This window comes from Schistocerca serialis, chromosome 2 (genome assembly GCF_023864345.2).
Source record: "Schistocerca serialis cubense isolate TAMUIC-IGC-003099 chromosome 2, iqSchSeri2.2, whole genome shotgun sequence".
Classification (NCBI taxonomy): domain Eukaryota; kingdom Metazoa; phylum Arthropoda; class Insecta; order Orthoptera; family Acrididae; genus Schistocerca; species Schistocerca serialis.
The window spans coordinates 147,018,805-147,039,824 of NC_064639.1; the positions used below are offsets into that span (position 1 = coordinate 147,018,805).

The 21,020-nt window shown below is 42.2% G+C and overlaps 1 protein-coding gene across 1 annotated transcript in view; it reads left to right on the forward strand.

Annotated features, from left to right (window-relative positions):
• The window catches only part of LOC126455810 (angiomotin-like), a 39,809-nt gene extending 19,126 nt beyond the window's left edge, over positions 1-20,683 (forward strand). The window contains exons 2-4 of the mRNA XM_050091571.1: positions 18,367-18,556; positions 18,608-18,852; positions 20,650-20,683. Coding sequence (XP_049947528.1) covers positions 18,367-18,556; positions 18,608-18,852; positions 20,650-20,683 — 469 coding nt within the window. The remainder of the gene's footprint in view (positions 1-18,366; positions 18,557-18,607; positions 18,853-20,649) is intronic.
• The last annotated feature ends 337 nt before the right edge of the window (positions 20,684-21,020 follow it).

Genomic DNA, 21,020 nt, shown 5'->3' on the forward strand with positions numbered 1-21,020 from the left:
TACTCGGACTCCAACCTTCACCTACAAGCTGGCGGGAAAAATGGATAGGGTGGGAGGTAATATCTTTATTTTTGTTTGGCGGTAATTGAATTCAACTGAGGAAATGCTGGACAGAGAGGAATTTAATAAGTGTATTACCTGTAACCATACAGCTGAGGGCTCCGTCTGTCGCTTTTTGATGTCAGAGTTCGCTACAGGTGCCTGCTTGACAATCACCCTGCAGCCCGAATAATTGAAGCCAATACACACTACCACAACTAATGGAAAATACTTCACTGTTCTAATTACACATCGAAATTGTCGTTAAAATCTCGTTGTCAACGAGTCGTAATGCAACAAATGTACTGGGGAAAATTGTCGATCCAAAAGATTGCAGAGGGAGCTGTATTTGCAGCTATGCCCTCCTCGATGGGTGATTACAAACTAATCATCTTAGAGGCTGTCTTACCCTCCCCTACCACTCCTCATCCCTACCTCTCCTCCCCGTATGAAGGGATAGAAGCCTTATCTATTTGCCGCTGGTGGTTCTTAAAGAGACCCATCTAGCGGCATTGATCTACTGTCTCCAGTCTGCAGAAATCAGTCACAGATAGACGAAAGGAAAGTAGAGGACGCTTCATGAAATCTATTAAATGTATATCTCGGAACCACTGGACCCCCTGGAATAACAGCAAAATTCCAGGGAACTCAACAGAGACACCAAAGTATACCAGACGACGTTTTATGTCTGAGCAATTAGGTTATCTATATATTTCTAAGACACTGAGCATAGTGCAGAATTTACGATTACGTCTGACCATCTTCCCCTGAGTGGAAGGGCGTCAGATAATATTCTCCCATTCATAGGATAAACTCGTTAATTGACCGATCCCTCCCACATTGTCCTTGAATAACACTCCCTGCAACACCAGTCACCCACGGCATCCATCCAAACGCACAAGATCTCTCCAGGTATGTGCGTGTCGAGGAGGGTAGCACCTCTTGTCCGTGTATAGTAGATATGAGAGTGTTGCAGTGATATAATAGACGGTTAAGAAGAAACGTGTGGTTTATAAGTGGTGGAGCTCTAAACGGATGGAATCTGAAACATTTCACGTTAATCAACCTTGCTATCAACTCTGAAGTATTATTCCACTGACCGGAGTCAGTATCAGGAAGGTACCACCATGAGAGAAATGATTGTAGAGCATAAACACGCACTACCATGGTTACACGGATCTGTACCTACAAATTCTGTATTGTTAAAGCCATACGGTTTGCGAAGTATTTATTAGTAGTCAGAATGCAATGCTCTTAATACTCTAAAGTATGATGTATTTGTCCAACATCAGACGCACAACCAACGCGCAAGTTGCCTACTTCAATCACTATGGTGACAAACTTTAAAATGATAAAACTACTTCCTTCTACATCTGGTGTCCTAGGAAGGCATCGTCAGTGTATATCCGCCGCTCGAACTGCCTGTAAACCAACTAAAACGAAGTCAGGAGACTGTCGTTCTGTCTCTTTGGAAATTAATGGATATTTTACATCTTTTTAAGTCGGAAACGTACGCACCCTCAATCACACTTCCTGCATCAGTCGTGCTTATCGTTAGTAGTAGTAGTAGTATAGGGTTTGACAGAAGCGGCTATGTCTCACTAGGAAATAGAGCGAGCAAAAACCGACATGAATATTTTCGATAGTTGATACCCTGAGGTACCTCCCACGCTCTGCTGCAGGAAAATGCACAAGAAGAAACTCCTTACAAGGGAGTAAGCGCCACGATCAGTAGCCAGAGAAGGTGTAACAGTCTTATTGCTGTTTACAGTAGCATCACCACAGCTCTGGCAGCATTCCTCTTGCACGAAGAAGTTCTGGCCTTATGTCAGTTTTGCTCATGTGTAGACTAATATGGCAAATCGTCCTAACACCACGTCTCTCGAGTACACCCCCCTTTCCCCCATCTATTAAAGGTGATATATGTGACATGGGTCCACTCTTCTACAGAACACTCTAGGGAATGGCTTAAGTCTGATAAATGCATTGGTTTTCTCCTTAATGCTTAAGAAATAACACTGTTTGTGAGTACTAACCGTATTTAGATAATATCTATAATCGACTGCACCTGTGAGAACACAGTTATGGATTGGGATGCACATATTTTGTTTGATTTAATATTGCGCTTCTGTGTAGTACTTACGTCGCCTTTGTTGAAGTATATGATACGAAAGCCCGCGGAGTTTACAGGGGGAGGATTATAGATGACTCATACAGGCGGCGGGAATATCGCTGATCGAGCCACGCGGCTCATGGCTCTGTATCTTTCCCAACATTCAAGTCTCTGGATGTCTGAACCAAGAATGCGTAATTACAAGTTGCTGCAATGAAGTACAAAATCTGAAATCAATTACCTGGAATTAAATCCTCTTCTATTACTCATAAAAATAACGAAATATTCTTCTCAAAATGTTTGAATCTCTTTACTCATTTCAAATAATGCGCTTCCCCAAACTGCAACAATTATCTACAGCCCCGTATCACAAACACTCGGCCTCTCCGGCCAGAATTTTGCACAGTGAGATTTGTAATTGACAAAGGTTAATCTGCAAAATTCGTTAACGAGTTAAAATATTCTAAGTACTACAGTTACGATGGAGAAAGTACGTAAGTCCAAATAATACAATAACAATAGTGATTACAAAAGGAAGATATCATTGTGCACAGACGCATCAACATAGTCGTAAACTTGTGTCCATAAAATACAATTTAACAAATGTGAAAGTCTTTGCGACATAGAAATGCCACGGTTAGCCTTTTATCTTTTCTTGTTATAAGTTCTTTGTTTTCATAACACTAGGAGCTGCAAGAAAAACACACTACACATAGTCTGTGAAATTTCTTGCTAGAAACTAGTTTTGCACTGCACTAGTTTTTGTAGTGTCTTGAGTGAAGAGTACTGTCGTCGGTAAAATACATGCAGTAGAATTCGGCAGTATCATGACTTTGCTGCACCAAAGTCTTGTAGAATTGTTTCTTGAAGTGATCATCGTCGAAGACTAAGTGTCACATACAAATTGTTTTCATTCCACTGACATCGACAACCGTAGCACAGGCAGATTAGTTCATGTATGAGTAGGCTAGGAGCAGACTCAGAGGAAATTGTATCGGTCTATTACAATTCTCCGCTGACAACTCAAAGCAAAATATATCTCACAAACAGGCCACTGAGCGTAAAATTCCATGTTTGAGACAAAAGTATTTTTATTTTTTCAGTGCAATTGTAGAGAGCTATGCTGTCTCTGTTGTGAAAACTTAAATGTGTCCAAGCATAAAGCTTTATCATATCTGCAGCCAAAGAATTACATAGACGTAAATGTTGTAACATATTACATATGTGGGCAAACATAAAAGTTCAGAAACAGTCAACAGTGCTTAGTCAGAGTTTCACAAATCCTAAGGCGAAACAAATGATATATCCCACAAGCAGTACACAGAAAAAATGTAAGTTCGTTCCATAATAGTCCAAGTAAATAAGCATTGACGTTCAATGATATTATCAGCGAAAAAAAGCATGTGACAAATCTCAATTACAAAAAAAAATGTATCTGCCTCATACAGTCATGAATTAATGTTTTCTGAATTAACGTTTTTCTGCTTAAAACTATCTTACATACTGTCAAACAAATCTGTAATAATTGATCTAAGAACTACTACTTTCTCCAGTGCCAGTTCGCCTAACTACTGGTAAGGAAAGTGGTTGAAAAAGGAGGAAAATGACTCATTTTGTTGAGCACAGCATGCCATTTGTTCCTGTTGAAAGAAATATATTATTATGGAGTCAGTCGTCAGCCTGTCAAACACAACATAAGGAAAGTTTGTGGCCACAACGGTATCTAATCTACGTATGTACTGACGAAGAAATCTTATCAACTGATCTAAGTAGTACCTGTTTAATGTACTCCAAATATATGGCATGCAGAGGATACACAATAAAGAGCTGGTGTACAAATATAACTGCCAAACATCATGCAATAACTAGAAATCATGTGAAGCAAAGTGGTATTGACCTACTGAGAAAAGCAACTGTAAAATTAGGAATCTCTCATAACCAGAATGAACTAACTGTAATCTACAGACAAAAAAAATTGTTTGGAACATCATGACAAATCAAATGCAGCATCCTCTCCACAATCTTATCAACAAGTTCCTTTCTCAATGCATACGAAATCCCTTTCTCAGAAAAACAAAAAATTATTAACCTGAAAGATTACGAAGCGTGCATAGTAAGCAAATCACAATTACCTAACCATATTCGCATTTTCCTATACATCCTCAACGTATAGTTTAAAAATATATCACATAAAGCCACTTAAGTGTATCAAAATGAAATCTCCATAACGTGATGTCATATCCACCAATAAAATTCCTCCAGTACGTCATCACTCAACTTCAGATTAATATAAACCTGCCTAAAACGTTTCGTGACTATGCTCAGAAATGCCGCCTTTGCCATAATTGGACTCAGTAGTCCATGCTGAAAATAGCGAATTATTCCTTGTAACTCAGCATAAAGATACCAGCGCTTGTCAACAAAAGTTGGGGAATTTGTTTGCGAATGCTTACTAAGGCACTAACCAAAATTTCAGCCATTTTGGATGCATAGCTGATGTTTAACAGTCGTTTCGGTGAGTCGATGCGAGTGTTTTTGGAAAATGGACAAAGTCTAGTATCGAGCTGTCATTAGATTTTTGTTTTTGAAAGGCAGTACGCCTATGCAAATTAAACACGAATTGGATGCTGTGGAGGGGGACTCTGCACCATCATTTATCAGCGAGAAGTTCTGGGCAGCTGATTTTAAGTATGGCGGTACCTGTTTGGGTGACGTTGAATGTTCGGGACGGCCAAAAATGCAACCACTGACAACAAAATTGCTCAAGTTCACGAAATAGTGCTAGAGAAAAAGGAAAAAGATATTACAGGACCACATTACACGACACTGCTTGAAACGCTGAAAGCGGAAATTGAGGAAAAACGCTTCCATTTGCAAAAGGAAAAGTAACTGTTTCAGCAAGACAACGCGCTATGTCATACCTCAGCGGTTACCATCGCGAAAATTCGCGAATTGCGGTTTCAACAGATTGACCACCGTCCTTACCATATCTAGCACTAAGCTAATCTTTTTTGTTCCTCGGTTAAAAGGTGAGCTCAAAAGGACAGAAATTTCGTCAAATGAAGACACTGTCACCTTCGTTAACGGCTACACTGAAGGGGAAAAATATCGCAGCACGAAGAAGAAGTTGTGCGACAGAAATGAAAGTTTGTAGGAGTGTTTGCGCATCTGGAAGATGACGCCTATCCAAATTTCGCGCCGGTCGCATAAGATTGGCGCTAGTAGGGCCACTATGAGGGCGCAAATCAGGTTTGCTTTAAATACACACCATAATCGTAGTGAGCGTTAGTTGCCTTTGACATTCGACGTGGTGGGTTGATGTGACTCAATGTTTTTAAGGCGACAAGGACGCCATTAGCAATACTTCACTGACAAGGGGAGGCCGCCAATTGTGAAATTCAGATTCGATTCATACTGCGCATAATAAAAGCTCATGGCCAGAGGTGTAATGTGGCAAAGCACCAAGATGCATTTCTCAGCCGTTGTCGATAAAGTCGACAGTTAAAAGAAACCGTTGCGGTGAAATATTCTATACGATTAATAATTTTCTACAGCGTCGTGGCGCAGCGGTAAGCGCTCTGGTTCGTAATCAGAAGGTCGTCGGATCGAATCTCGCGCCATGCAACTTTTTTTTTATTATTAGTTTTTTGTAATTCATGTTGTTGTTGTTGTGGTCTTCAGTCCTGAGACTGGTTTGATGCAGCTCTCCATGCTACTCTATCCTATGCAAGCTTCTTCATCTCCCAGTACCTACTGCAACCTACATCCTTCTGAATCTGCTTAGTGTATTCATCTCTTGGTCTCCCTCTACGATTTTTACCCTCCACGGTGCCCTCCAATGCTAAATTTGTGATCCCTCGATGCCTCAAAACCTGTCCTACCAACCGATCCCTTCTTCTAGTCAAGTTGTGCCACAAACTTCTCTTCTCCCCAATCCTATTCAATACCTCCTCATTAGTTACGTGATCTACCCACCTTATCTTCAGCATCCTTCTGTAGCATCACATTTCGAAAGCTTCTATTCTCTTCTTGTCCAAACTAGTTATCGTCCATGTTTCACTTCCATACATGGCTACACTCCATACGAATACTTTCAGAAACGACTTCCTGACACTTAAATCTATACTCGATGTTAACAAATTTCTCTTCTCGAGAAACACTTTCCTTCCCATTGCCAGTCTACATTTTATATCCTCTCTACTTCGACCATCATCGGTTATTTTACTTTCTAAATAGCAAAACTCCTTTACTGCTTTAAGTGTCTCATTTCCTAATCTAATTCCCTCAGAATCACCCGACTTAATTTGACTACATTCTATTATCCTCGTTTTGCTTTTGTTGATGTTCATCTTATATCCTCCTTTCAAGACACTGTCCATTCCGTTCAACTGCTCTTCCAAGTCCTTTGCTGTCTCTGATAGAATTACAATGTCATCGGCGAACATCAAAGTTTTTACTTCTTCTCCATGAATTTTAATACCTACTCCGAATTTTTCTTTTGTTTCCTTTACTGCTTGCTCAATATACAGATTGAATTACATCGGGGAAAGGCTACAACCCTGTCTCACTCCTTTACCAACCACAGCTCCCCTTTCATGCCCCTCGACTCTTATAACTGCCATCTGGTTTCTGTAAAAATTGTAAACAGCCTTTCGCTCCCTGTATTTTACCCCTGCCACCTTCAGAATTTGAAAGAGAGTATTCCAGTTAACATTGTCAAAAGCTTTCTCTAAGTCTACAAATGCTAGAAACGTAGGTTTGCCTTTTCTTAATCTTTCTTCTAAGATAAGTCGTAAGGTCAGTATTGCCTCACATGTTCCAACATTTCTACGGAATCCAAACTGATCTTCCCCGAGGTCGGCTTCTACCAGTTTTACCATTCGTCTGTAAAGAATTCGCGTTAGTATTTTGCAGCTGTGACTTATTAAACTGATAGTTCGGTAATTTTCACATCTGTCAACATCTGCTTTCTTTGGGATTGGAATTATTATATTCTTCTTGAAGTCTGAGGGTATTTCCCCTGTCTCATACATCGTGCTCACCAGATGGTAGAGTTTTGTCATGACTTGCTCTCCCGAGGCCATCAGTAGTTCTAATGGAATGTTGTCTACTCCCGGGGCCTTGTTTCGACTCAGGTCTTTCAGTGCTCTGTCAAACTCTTCACGCAGTATCTTATCTCCCATTTCGTCTTCATCTACATCCTCTTCCATTTCCATAATATTGTCCTCAAGTACATCGACCTTGTATAAACCCTCTATATACTCCTTCCACCTTTCTGCCTTTCCTTCTTTGCTCAGAACTGGGTTGCCATCTGAGCTCTTGATATTCATACAAGTGGTTCCCTTCTCTCCAAAGGTCTCTTTAATTTTCCTGTAGGCAGTATCTATCTTACCCCTAGTGAGACAAGCCTCTACATCCTTGCATTTGTCCTCTAGCCATCCCTGCTTAGCCATTTTGCACTTCCTGTCGATATCATTTTTGATACGTTATATATATATGAATTGCTTATGCATGTTGGTGAAGGCGGATCGCTCTCCAATTGTACCGCCTCCATTTTTCCCTTTTTTTTAACAGGGTGTACCAAAGCTCTCCCGTCCGCACTGATTTTCGACGATGTTGTAAGTTGCGCTAGGGACCGCATCTACCTTCTTTCGAAGTTAGCACGCAACTACGCTGTTATGCGGCGGCTCGTTTCGGCCCATTCAACATCTGTCCTTCAAGTGTAACGAGCGAGTAACGGAGTTTATATTTCATACCTGCCACAGCAAATTTGTGTTCGTGGTGTGTCTATTCTAATTCGAACGTTTGACTTAACGCTATACGTATTCGTTTCGGAATATCGTTTCTACGTCTTCCGTTAACTATACGTGGATAACAGTATGAAGATATTAATAACATTTGTGAAATACTACTTTGTTTGCGGAAAACATAATGATGTTCGAAGTCGCCAGTTTTTCCACGACAAACGACTTTCAACAACATATTATATGCATAATTGTTGCAATTGATTGCCGGGAATTATATATATATTTGAATTACAAAAAACAAATACTAAAAAAAAAAAAATTGCATGGCGCGAGTTTCGATCCGGCGACCTTCGGATTACGAACCAGAGCGCTTACCGCTGCGCCACGATGCTGTAGAAAGTTATTAATCGTAGAGAGTATTTCCCCGCAACGGTTTCTTTTAACTGTCGATTTTCTCGACAACGGCTGAGAAGTGCATCTTGGTGCTTTGCCACATTACACCTCTGGCCATGAGCTTCTATTATGCGCAGTATGAATCGAATCTGAATTTCACAATTGGCGGCCTCCCCTTGTGAGTTTGACCGAGATCGTGAAACAGGGCTATGAGGAGCTGGGCATGTTTCTTCTGCAGTATTAAAAAGAAAGACTTGGCAGGAATGTAGCCACTGTACATGATTGCTGGCAGCGATGATGACGACAATGTAAGTTCGAAAGAAGACCGGGCTCCGGACGGCCACGTATCTTTACCAAGGGGGAAGACCATCGTGTTCGGCGTATGGTTATGGCTCGTCGGGTACTGCAACTGCAGCAGCAATCTGAGGAGCAGTCGGCAGAAGGATAGCTCCGAGCCAAACGCCCTGTAACGTGCTTTCCACTGACCCCACCTCCGCCATTTGGGACTTCAGTGGTGTCAAGCGAGAGCTCGATGGAGGGTAGGGTGGAGTTCCGTTGTGTTTTCTGATGAAAGCTGGTTCTGACTTGGTGCCAGTTGAAATGTTTAATGGTTGTGACACACCAAAATCATAATAGCAAGCCGTTGGAGTTGCTACATATTTTATTACAATCAAATGATTTATAATATCACAATCACAATAATAAATAATACAGGAGACTGCCTTACAAGGCCAGATCACTTGGACAAATAACAAATAAATTTCTTTAGCCGGAACAAGGCCTATAAAACATGAAATCTGAATAGACTATGTAGATATACTCAGGTAAAGCTTTACTTAAATAGTACAAATGTTCATACAATTTCCATCACAACTCTCATTACTACCAATCAGCTGAGGAACACATTAAGGGTAATAACACAGATCTTTTAAGGTTTGGCTAGCCAACTTTCCTAAACAAAACTATATACAAATGACTAAAACAATGAAGGAGGTGCTTTAATTTTAACCAAACCAATCATATGACGATACCCCTAAAATGAGATTGCTTCAATATTGCGTGTGAATTAGCTATAGACGCGACCAGAGCAAGGATTCAAATCACTACGAGAGATCCACGAGAGAGAAAATGACATAGAAATGTACTCAGCTTTGCACTGCAATTGAACTTCAGATGCTATAATTCCCCACCGGAAAGATGTAATCACGCAACAGTGACCACATAACCCTAGATGTAAAGGAGAGGACAGGGCCTTAAATATCTCTCCGCTCCCAGTATGCTCGCGTCGACCGCTGCCAATCATCGGTAACACAACACACATGAACGGCAGACAACATTCTAAGACATAAACTATACAATCTTATCTAGAGATCAGGTGATCAATACAACTGAATAGAAACAAATTAATCTCCGTGAATAACTTGGCCGGTGCCAGCCCTTACACTTTGATTAATAAGTTCGCTAAAAATCATGCCCTAAAGTTAAGATGACAAGAATTATGTCGGTGCACATTTACACGCCAAACTACCAAATGAATTACAAGGTAGAATAGAGGACGTATCTCGGCGTGTCTTGAAACGTCAGAGACGGACTTACTCACTACTCAGCTGCGTCTTTAACCACACTTCATGTCGGTAGGTTGGGCGTAGCCACACTTCCTCAACTGCCGTCAATATAGTCACGACACCGAGGTAAGTGATAAACAACTAAAACAATTCCAAAGGATTTTTAGTACACTGGTATATTCAATTAAGCCGCACGCAACCCACCGAAGCAACTCGGCGATTCCAATTCAATCCGCCGGTGTAGCTTATAACAGACTCGAAGGAGCTTGTCCTTCCGAACTCTAGGAAAACCAAATCACCATGGGCGATGGATCTGCACTCACGGCTCAACACGCCTTAACCGCTGGCCCCGCTCCAGTCTTGTCCGACCAAAGCCTTCTCTATAGAACGCCTATGCACAGCGGCCATATTGGCACGTGACGTCACAAACTGTTGGCCATCTTATCTATAGTCGGCAATCATGTTCGCTTGTATGTTGTGTTGAAAGTGTGTGCCACGTGAAAGTGATACATATTTCATACAATATTCGCCTACAGCTCTTCGAAGTATGGGATACAATTGTTGCGTTCCCTTTTTCCAGGGAAATTATAAATCCCAAGAAGGCATGAAAGTCCACATGTTTCGATTTCCCAAATGTGTGAAGTTGAGAAATCGCTGGATTGCAGCTATTCCCAGACAGGAATTTGTGTCTGTGCATCATTCAAGGGTAAGCAAATGACAAAAAATTTATAGCGTGTTATTTGTTTCCATTGCACTACATTTACCAATTGTTTTTAAAAGCACTTATGTATCATGTACCAGTATAATTTGTTTCTTAATTCTGGACAATTGCTGCGAGGTTAATACGAAGCAACTACTGTCACACAGAATAGTTATATTAATTAGCGTGGCTCGAAAATGTTTAGTATTCGTTATCATTCCTACCAGGTTATTGAGCTTCCAGTACTTTTATTTGGAAGAGCTACAGAATGATTTTGTTCAGTTTTACATATACAGCTATTCGGAAATAATTTCAATTTGAGTAAACTACCTCAGATAATTGATTTTCAGTGTTCGACAGATTAAGCAGTGCATAAAGCAGAATTTCGATGTAAGTGCATTGTGATTAAATTAACAGCACTCTGTGACACGAATTACAGTCAAGGATATAGGAGAAACAGTCTTTTCATGTTTAAGGTTCTAAAGTTCTGGAGAAACAGGGAAATAAAATATTTTTTCGTGTTTTTTGATTTATTGAACATTGTCAGGAGGTGCTCCATTTCGTCGAATGATTTGAGTTACGTTTGAGGTCAGCAAATTTTGAAGTGGAGAGGAAAATTAACGAAAATAATCAGGGAAACAAATTCTTAAATTCCGTAGGAGCTCCAGCTGCTTTATTTAAAACCGAAAACGTCTGCTTGTTATTGCAGATTGCCGATTTTTTACTGCAATAAAACGTAGGTAAAAGACAGAATTTAAAATTACAGTTTGTATTCAAGCCTAGAAACGCGTATTTAAGGCAAATCGTCAAAACAATTTTACATCATGAAATAACATAGGGCAGTTTTGTTCATTTACTTTACGCAATGATATAAATTTCCATACTTTCATTAGAAGGCCACGTAGAAGAGGAAAGAAAGCACGAGAATCCCTATGCGGTCTCAGCTCTAAAGCTCGTAAAGTTCGTGTAGCTGCAGAGTGCTTAACACGAGCGTTCCGATACAGACCCGGCCATCAGTATGTGACGTCACTGGAGTGCGCGCAGGCCTGTACTCCAGGTGGTGTTGGTCTGACTCGTCCTCTTGCCATCCTGCCTACATACACAGTCCGACGTGTCTCGCGCTCACCGCCGATCCCGACACACCTCCTCAGCACAGCGCACGCGCTGCCGTTAAATCCGCGCCGCCAAAGATGAGCAGAAGACAAATAAGCATCGAAGTCGACTCAAAGATCAAAATGACGATCGACGGAAACTGGCGCCAGGAACGCACCAATTCACCAGCAGTGTTGCCAATATAGCGACTTTGTCGCTAGAAATGGCGACTTTTGCCGTCGTCTTAGCGACAAAAAAAACTTTTTAGCGACAAAAATTATTTAGCGACTAATCTGGCGACTTTTGGAGTACTGACGGCTTTTGAAGCACAAATCAAAACTATTTTGGGCCAGTATTTTCATTAACAAAACTAAGATTTTAATGATAGAATAGGTACTACACTGACTTTGTTCTATATTTGCTAAGTTAAATTAAGTTCTTAACAGATCATGTAGCATTGTTCAGTATTTTGTAAACCTGAATGTGGGAATTGCCCACAGAGTAAGAAAACCTTGACTATAGAACAATTCATTATTTATTATCCACTAGCCTGTTTTCGTCGATAGCGTATCGATCTATAATTCTTCAACTTTTGAACTCCCCTTATTTTTCGAATTGACAAAAAAGACACGTAATATTGAGTACAATAAAATACATTTCATACCAGCAACCTCTAATTTTTGGAAATGTTAACTCGCAGTCAAATTATTACCACAAGCACAGTGGTAACGCAAGAATAATTAGGTGGGGGTATTTCAGACATTATTACGTTTCAAACAATGAACAATAGGACTGATATCGAGTTACCGAGTGGGTAGATAGTTTCTTGACCTCTAGTTCGCCTGCGTTTTAATGTATTTTAGTGATTATAAATTGGTGAAACTTATGTTGTGGTGGCTTACATAATGCATTTACCGCAGAAGAAGAAGCAGTACGCTCAAAAATATCGGGATGCGTGGGAAGCAGAACCTGAATTCAATGGATGGCTGAAACCAGTCGTTGGAGACTTATCCAAGGCAAGATGTCAAGTATGTGCAACAGTTTTTTACGCTAAATTGTGTGATATTAGAAAGCATTCGAAAACTATTAAGCATAAACAAAAAATTGATTTAAAAAGAAACACAAACCACCCTACCTGTGAAAATTGTTCCTAAAACTACAGTTAGAATAGCAAGCAGAGCGGTAGACACCCATCTTTATTTATTGCTGAAAATTGTTCTATTTTAGCTGCAGATAATTTAGGAATACTGTGCAAGAAGGTATTTGCCGCTGATGAGGGCGCTAAAAAAATGCAATTACATCGTACAAAGTGCACTAACAGTATAACTTAAGTTTTGGCTCCATATTTTACACGATTATTGGTTGAAGATATAGGTGACCAAAAATACAGTGTACTAATAGATGAATCCACAGATGCATCAATATCTAAAATTCTAGGTATCGTTATACAGTACTATAGTGTAAACAACCAAACCATTAGATCAGCATTCCTCAAACTCGCTGTAGTAGAAACTGCAGATGCAAGAAATCTGGTTGCTGTTCTTGTGAATTCTTTGAAAGATCTCAAACTTCCAATCGCTAATATGGTAGGATTTGGCACAGATAATGCTTCTGCAATGGTTGGAATAAACAATGGGCTTTTCGAACAACTCAAGGGAGAATACGATTTGAAGCATTTGGTATTGATCCGTTGCATTTGTCACTCTTCAGCTTGCAGTTTCGCACGCCTCAGTGAATACCATACCTAGAAACATAGTTTCTTGTACGGGAAACCTACAATTGGTTCTCCATTTCACCCAAAAGACAAGAGGAATATAAAAAGGTTTATGAGGCAATAAATTGTGGAAAACAGCCACTAAAAATTTTGAAGGTCTGCGCAACATGTTGGCTTTCAATTGAATCAGCAATACGAAGAATTCTGGAGCAGTGGGAAGAACTAAAACTACATTTGTCACTTGCCATGGTTCAAGACAATTGTTACTCGGCCGATCTTTCGTACAAGATGTATTGTGACGACTCAAATCATCTTAACATAATTTACCTTAAACATGCTTTAAAAGACGTACAAATAGCAATAAAAGCTTTTGAAGGAGAAGACAATGACCCCACTAAATTACTAGATACACTTTTATTTCTCATGCAGTCACTCGGGCAAAACATAGTTTTTGCAACTGTTGATTTGTTGACAACACCAGTTCCAGGCGAATGTACGTACGCAAATCCGAACCTTGGCTTTATGTTTGAACAGAAACTGTCTGAGTCAAGTTTTTCTGAAGAAAATAAAGTTTATTTGAAGAAGAGATGCATCCAGTTTAGTCTGAAACTCATAAAAGAAATTCAACAAGACTTCCAAGTAACGTTACGATCCTGAAAAAAATGTCAATGCTGAATGTTGAAGAAACACTAAAAGTGAATAAAAATAATGCTGTAGCGGACGAAGCCAAAGAATTGGGTTTTAGTGGCGATTTCATAGACGGTATGCTGCAAGAATGGCATAATATCAACTCCATTAGGTGGAATAACTCTACTAACACTGTTCGATTTTGGAGTGAGGTTGTGCAGTATAAAAATGCCGCAGGGGAGAATCCTTTTTCTATGATTTCACAGCTAGCAATGACTGTTCTATGCCTACCGCATTCAAATGCCGAAGTGGAAAGAATATTAAGTTCTATGAACATTATAAAAACTAAATAACGTAACAGATTATCGTTAAAGACAATTAATGCTTTGATCATATTGAGAGACCAGCTGAAGAAACAAAATAAAGATTGTGCATCTTTTGACATACCGTCAGACGTATTGGAGCTTATTGGAACGAACAAAAGTTATTCTTTTGCGACAAAACTAGTCGAACTGCAACATCATCTTTTGAGCAACGTTCAACCCTCTACATGAACTACAGTTCTGTCAGAGCATGAAACAGAAGAGTCATTCGATCTTCTGAGTGACGTCGATGAATAGCACACATACCGGGATGTATATACACTCCTGGAAATTGAAATAAGAACACCGTGAATTCATTGTCCCAGGAAGGGGAAACTTTATTGACACATTCCTGGGGTCAGATACATCACATGATCACACTGACAGAACCACAGGCACACAGACACAGGCAACAGAGCATGCACAATGTCGGCACTAGTACAGTGTATATCCACCTTTCGCAGCAATGCAGGCTGCTATTCTCCCATGGAGACGATCGTCGAGATGCTGGATGTAGTCCTGTGGAACGGCTTGCCATGCCATTTCCACCTGGCGCCTCAGTTGGACCAGCGTTCGTGCTGGACGTGCAGACCGCGTGAGACGACGCTTCATCCAGTCCCAAACATGCTCAATGGGGGACAGATCCGGAGATCTTGCTGGCCAGGGTAGTTGACTTACACCTTCTAGAGCACGTTGGGTGGCACGGGATACATGCGGACGTGCATTGTCCTGTTGGAACAGCAAGTTCCCTTGCCGGTCTAGGAATGGTAGAACGATGGATTCGATGACGGTTTGGATGTACCGTGCACTATTCAGTGTCCCCTCGACGATCACCAGTGGTGTACGGCCAGTGTAGGAGATCGCTCCCCACACCATGATGCCGGGTGTTGGCCCTGTGTGCCTCGGTCGTATGCAGTCCTGATTGTGGCGCTCACCTGCACGGCGCCAAACACGCATACGACCATCATTGGCACCAAGGCAGAAGCGACTCTCATCGCTGAAGACGACACGTCTCCATTCGTCCCTCCATACACGCCTGTCGCGACACCACTGGAGGCGGGCTGCACGATGTTGGGGCGTGAGCGGAAGACGGCCTAACGGTGTGCGGGACCGTAGCCCAGCTTCATGGAGACGGTTGCGAATGGTCCTCGCCGATACCCCAGGAGCAACAGTGTCCCTAATTTGCTCGGAAGTGGCGGTGCGGTCCCCTACGGCACTGCGTAGGATCCTACGGTCTTGGCGTGCATCCGTGCGTCGCTGCGGTCCGGTCCCAGGTCGACGGGCACGTGCACCTTCCGCCGACCACTGGCGACAACATCGATGTACTGTGGAGACCTCACGCCCCACGTGTTGAGCAATTCGGCGGTACGTCCACCCGGCCTCCCGCATGCCCACTATACGCCCTCGCTCAAAGTCCGTCAACTGCACATACGGTTCACGTCCACGCTGTCGCGGCATGCTACCAGTGTTAAAGACTGCGATGGAGCTCCGTATGCCACGGCAAACTGGCTGACACTGACGGCGGCGGTGCACAAATGCTGCGCAGCTAGCGCCATTCGACGGCCAACACCGCGGTTCCTGGTGTGTCCGCTGTGCCGTGCGTGTGATCATTGCTTGTACAGCCCTCTCGCAGTGTCCGGAGCAAGTATGGTGGGTCTGACACACCGGTGTCAATGTGTTCTTTTTTCCATTTCCAGGAGTGTATTTTGTAACTTAATTTGAGTTCTTGCTTTTTTTTTGTTACAAATATAGTTGTATATTTCTAGTATATTTGTCTAACGTGATTGAAACAACAATTTAGGTGTTGCGCCAATTATGATAACATGTTTAATTAAACGTTAGCGTATTTTATATGTATGTTGTTGCAAGCGATGCGTCATTTAATTAAGACAATATAGCAATTACGTATGAGAATTTTTATTAATATTTTATTAACCCCCCCCCCCCCCCTCCCCTCTGGCTTATTGCACCATTCACAGCACGAAAGTTTCAGCACACCCCTAGTAAAACCAGTTTTAGCGACTTTTGATATTGAATCTAGCGACACGGGTTTTTTAGAGTTGGCAACACTGCTCACCACTGATGGCCACGGCTATCAGGAAGCCAGTTGAGGGCCTGCAACCAACCAGTCTGCGTCTAGACACACTGGACCTACACCTTGAGTAATGGTGTGGGGTGCGATTTCGTGTGACAGCAGGAGCACTCTAGTGGTTGTCCGACTCCCCCTGACTGTAAATTTGTACGTCAGTCTGGTGATTCGATCTGCTGTGAAGGTATTCATGAACAGCATACAACGGTTTGTTTACCAGCAGGATAACGCTTGGCCATCTCGATCAGCAGATCGGTCTCCAATCGAGCATCATTGCACGACAGCTCCTGCTTCATCCACAAACAGGCTTTAACCGTCCCCGTGTTGACCGACCAAGCGCAACAGGTGAAACGTCCCCTTTGAAAAATTAAGAATGACTGTGCTGATAAAACCTCTTGCGTTATTTGATTTTTAAACAGCTGAGCAAAATTGAACGTATCAAACATTTCTCTCTTTACTTATTCTGATCGACACTAAACTGACACACATTACTTTTAGCGCAACGCAATCTGACTTCCAATAATCCCCACAAAAGAATGGCCCTGACTAACAATAACCTATCTCACAAAAATCTTCGTTACTCGAACTACTGCAATACAGCGAGCGCCAATACTGCCAGCTAAATAAAAGATTCTAACTACTGAAGGCACTAACTACTGATAGGCATAGCAAATGAAAGGTTTTGGTAGAGAACAAACAATGTATTTACTTTAATTGTCTTCAAAAGTCATTATATATATATATATATATATATATATATATATATATATATATATATATATATATCAGTTCATGAGATCCAGTGTTACAAATTTCCTTTTTCTGACGGACACACGTCCAGGTCGACCGCTCTCAAAATTCTGCCATCTCTCTCCCCACATCCACCACTGCTGTCACTCTCCCCACATCCACCACTGCTGGCGGCTCACCTCCAACTGCGCAACGCTAAGCGCTGTTCACATCCAACTGCCCAACACTACAACAGCAAATATTCCAACAATGCAAATCAGCCACAGACTGCACACAGCACAGTCAGTGATTTTCATACAGAGCGCTACGTGGCGTTACCAACATAAAAGCCTAAACAGCCTATTTACACAGGCATTGAACTCCACCCCACAAAGTGACATCCGCCACCTTTAAAACACAATGATTGCGCGTATGCGTGCTTGCATTCAACATTCTGGAGGTTACACCGGTTATTAACACACCAGCATTTCACATTTATAATGGCTTATCTCGCACTTGCGTTAACCTGTGTTCTTGCATTGTGAATCAGATAAATATGTTACCTAGACAATTCACAAAATTTCATTAGTCTACAATAAACATTTTTTTGATGTTGCGACTGTTTTTCGTCGTATTTTGCAAAGAAAGACACCATTATTCGGAGGGGTTGAAGAGAAAAAATGTTCAAATGTGTGTAAAATATTATGGGACTTAACTTAGCAGTCCCTAAGAGTACACCCTACTTAACCTAAATTATCCTAAGGATAAACACACACACCCATACCCGAGGGAGGACTCGAACCTCCGCCGGGATCAGCCGCACAGTCCATGACTACAGCGCCTGAGACCGCTCGGCTAATCCCACGCGGCGGTTAAAGAGATGGCTGGCTGAAGTGTAGAGACTTACAATGAGATTATGCTGTAAAATAAATAAATAAATAAATTTGAAGAAAAATATCTTCTTTCTTTGTTGTGTCGCAAAGTTTTCAGAATGCGCAAGTAATTTCTTAGTCCCGGCATAAAGGCTTTTTGTAGTCGAACACGAAGACTCAGCACTTGATCACAACCCTTCTGCAGATTCGCACAACGAACCAGCTTTGCTCGCACGTACTCACCTCGGAGGTCATTAAGAAAAACGGAGTAGGTGGCCGTCGATATGAGGAAGTGTACTGGTGCGCAGTTGCGACCTCCCTAAGAAATTCGCTGCCGACTGTCGTGACTGCCGCAGCGGTCATAACCATAGCGTGCGGCGGCGGCCATTACTTTCTCTGCTCGAGCCGCGTATATAAGTTGCGGGCGCTCGGCCAGCAGCCACCACAGACTGCAGCGCGCACCACCATGAGAGCCACCGTAGTCGCCCTGGCGTGCCTGCTGGCCGCCGCCCACGCCGGGCTGCTGCCCCACGCGCCGCCCCCGCCGCCGCCGCCGCCCCCGCAGCACGAGATCATCTACGACTACGTGGCGCCGGCCAGCTACCGGTTCGACTACGCGGTGCGCGACGGCCACACGGGCGACGCCAAGACGCAGTGGGAGCACCGCGACGGCGACACCGTCCGAGGCGCCTACTCGCTCGTCGACGCCGACGGCACGACGCGCATCGTCGAGTACACCGCCGACCCGCACAACGGCTTCCGCGCAGAGGTCAAGCGCCTGGGACACCCCGCGCCGCCGCCCCCGCAGCCGCCCACGCTGCCGCCCCCGCCGGCGCCCGCTCCGCACCCCTACCCCTATCACGGCTGAGCCTTCATCTGTCTACTTCTCTCCTTTTCTCTCCAATCATCTGCGGCAGCGCCTCCGGCGGTTAGTGTGTGTGCGACTGGACACGTACCAAGGGATTTCTTACGGACATTACCAAGGTTTAAAGGATATGTATGATATCGAAATGTTGCAATAAAACTCTTGTTTTTGTTAGTACTTACGTCTTGTTATTGATTTTTCACGGTTCTGTTCTTTCACGTCGGTGAAGGACTGTCTTTTTTAACATTTAATACACTCAGTTGTCCAATACACAAGAACGGAGACAAATTGTTGATACCGAACTATACAGGGTTATTTCTCCTACGCATGTGCCATAAAATAACATAAGAATATACAGGTCAGGCTCAACCCATACACTGAAGAAATATTAGACACAGCACGAGCTGGATTCAGAAAGGGTAAGTCAACAACCGAGCAAATATTCACACTAAGACAAATACTATATAAGTACTCGGAGAAGAAACAGCATACTTTCTGTAACGTTATAGTCTTCAACAAAGCATTTGTCAGCATAGTGAGAGAGGAGATGAGGATAATGGCAGAGTGTAGGATACCGGAGAAGTTGATAAAGCTAAGTAAAATGTGTGTGATGAAATCAAAGTGTAGAGTGAAAGTACGCGGGGTGTTCTCAGAAACATTTGAGGTAAAAAGAGGAGTGAGACAGGCAGATACTATATCACCAATCCTGTTCAATTTAGCCCTCAACAACATCCTGAGGATCTGCAGGAGTCACCATAGAGAAAAAAATTAATGGTCTGGCTTTTGCGAATGATATTCTGGTGATAGGAAAGAGCATGGAAGACCTGGAGAAAATGCGAACAGTACTCACTGAAGAAGTTAAAAAGTAGGTCTAAGTGTAAATGAAAATAAAACGAAGTTCAGGGCAATACGAAGAAGAACTCAGTTAGGACCAAATCATCTAACAATCACGATCCTAACAATACAGAAAAAATTGGTTCAAATGGCTCTGAGCACTGTGGAATTAACATCTATGGTCATCAGTCCCCCAGAACTTAGAACTACTTAAATCTAACTAACCTAAGGACAGCACACAACGCCCAGTCATCACGAGGCAGAGAAAATCCCTGACCCCGCCGAGAATCGAACCCGGGAACCCGGGCGCGGGAAGCGAGAACGCTACCACACGACCACAAGCTGCGGACGACAATACAGAAGAGGAACACATTCAATTACCTCGGTGTCAACATCATCTAACAAACCATTATAGAGCAATAGATTGTAACGAGAATTCAAGCCGGGGGAAGATGTCCACGAGCTATATATAACGTCATAAGATCTAAGTTACTTTCCAGACAGGCAAAAACAAGAATATATCAGGCCGTCATCAAACCAATAGTGTACAACGCAAGCGAGATAGAAAAAGAAAACAGAAAAATAGCTCATCAGTTTTGAAAAAAAAAGTACTGGGAAAAAAATTTGGACCAGTGAAATAAAATGACCAGTGGCGAACAAGTGACTGTTCAATAGCTTTCTTCGATTTAGTACACAAATTACAACACCTTCTAAATGTTTTACTCTAATCAAGGCTATAGAAGCATGGTGTTTTCCGAATGTACTTCTGACCAAAATGCGATTTTCGTAACTGGAGTTGGAGACTATTTTAATACTGCATTTTGGGGTCTTTTGATGGTCTTTCCATACAAATTTCATCCACAATATAACAACTGTAAAAAAAAACAAAATCAAATCTTATTTTGCAGGCGAGAGAAGCCAATAAGGGATCGTCAGGGGTGAGGGGCCAATCCATGGGTTGGCATGATGAGTAAGCTTTTTATTACAAAGCACCTAAGATTAAAACAGACATACATGTATTTGCTGCCTTTCACCCATTATTTCATCCCCTTAGGAGTTGAATTTCCAAAAACATTTTTGACGGACAAATCAAGGAATTCGACAGTAGGAAAAGGAAGAGAAGGAAACGTAGTAGGTGAATATGGAATAGGGGTAGGGAATGAAAGAGGAAGCCGCCTGGTAGAATTTTGTACAGAGCATAACTTAATCATAGCTAACACTTGGTTCAAGAATCATAAAAGAAGGTTGTATACATGGAAGAAGCCTGGAGATACTGGAA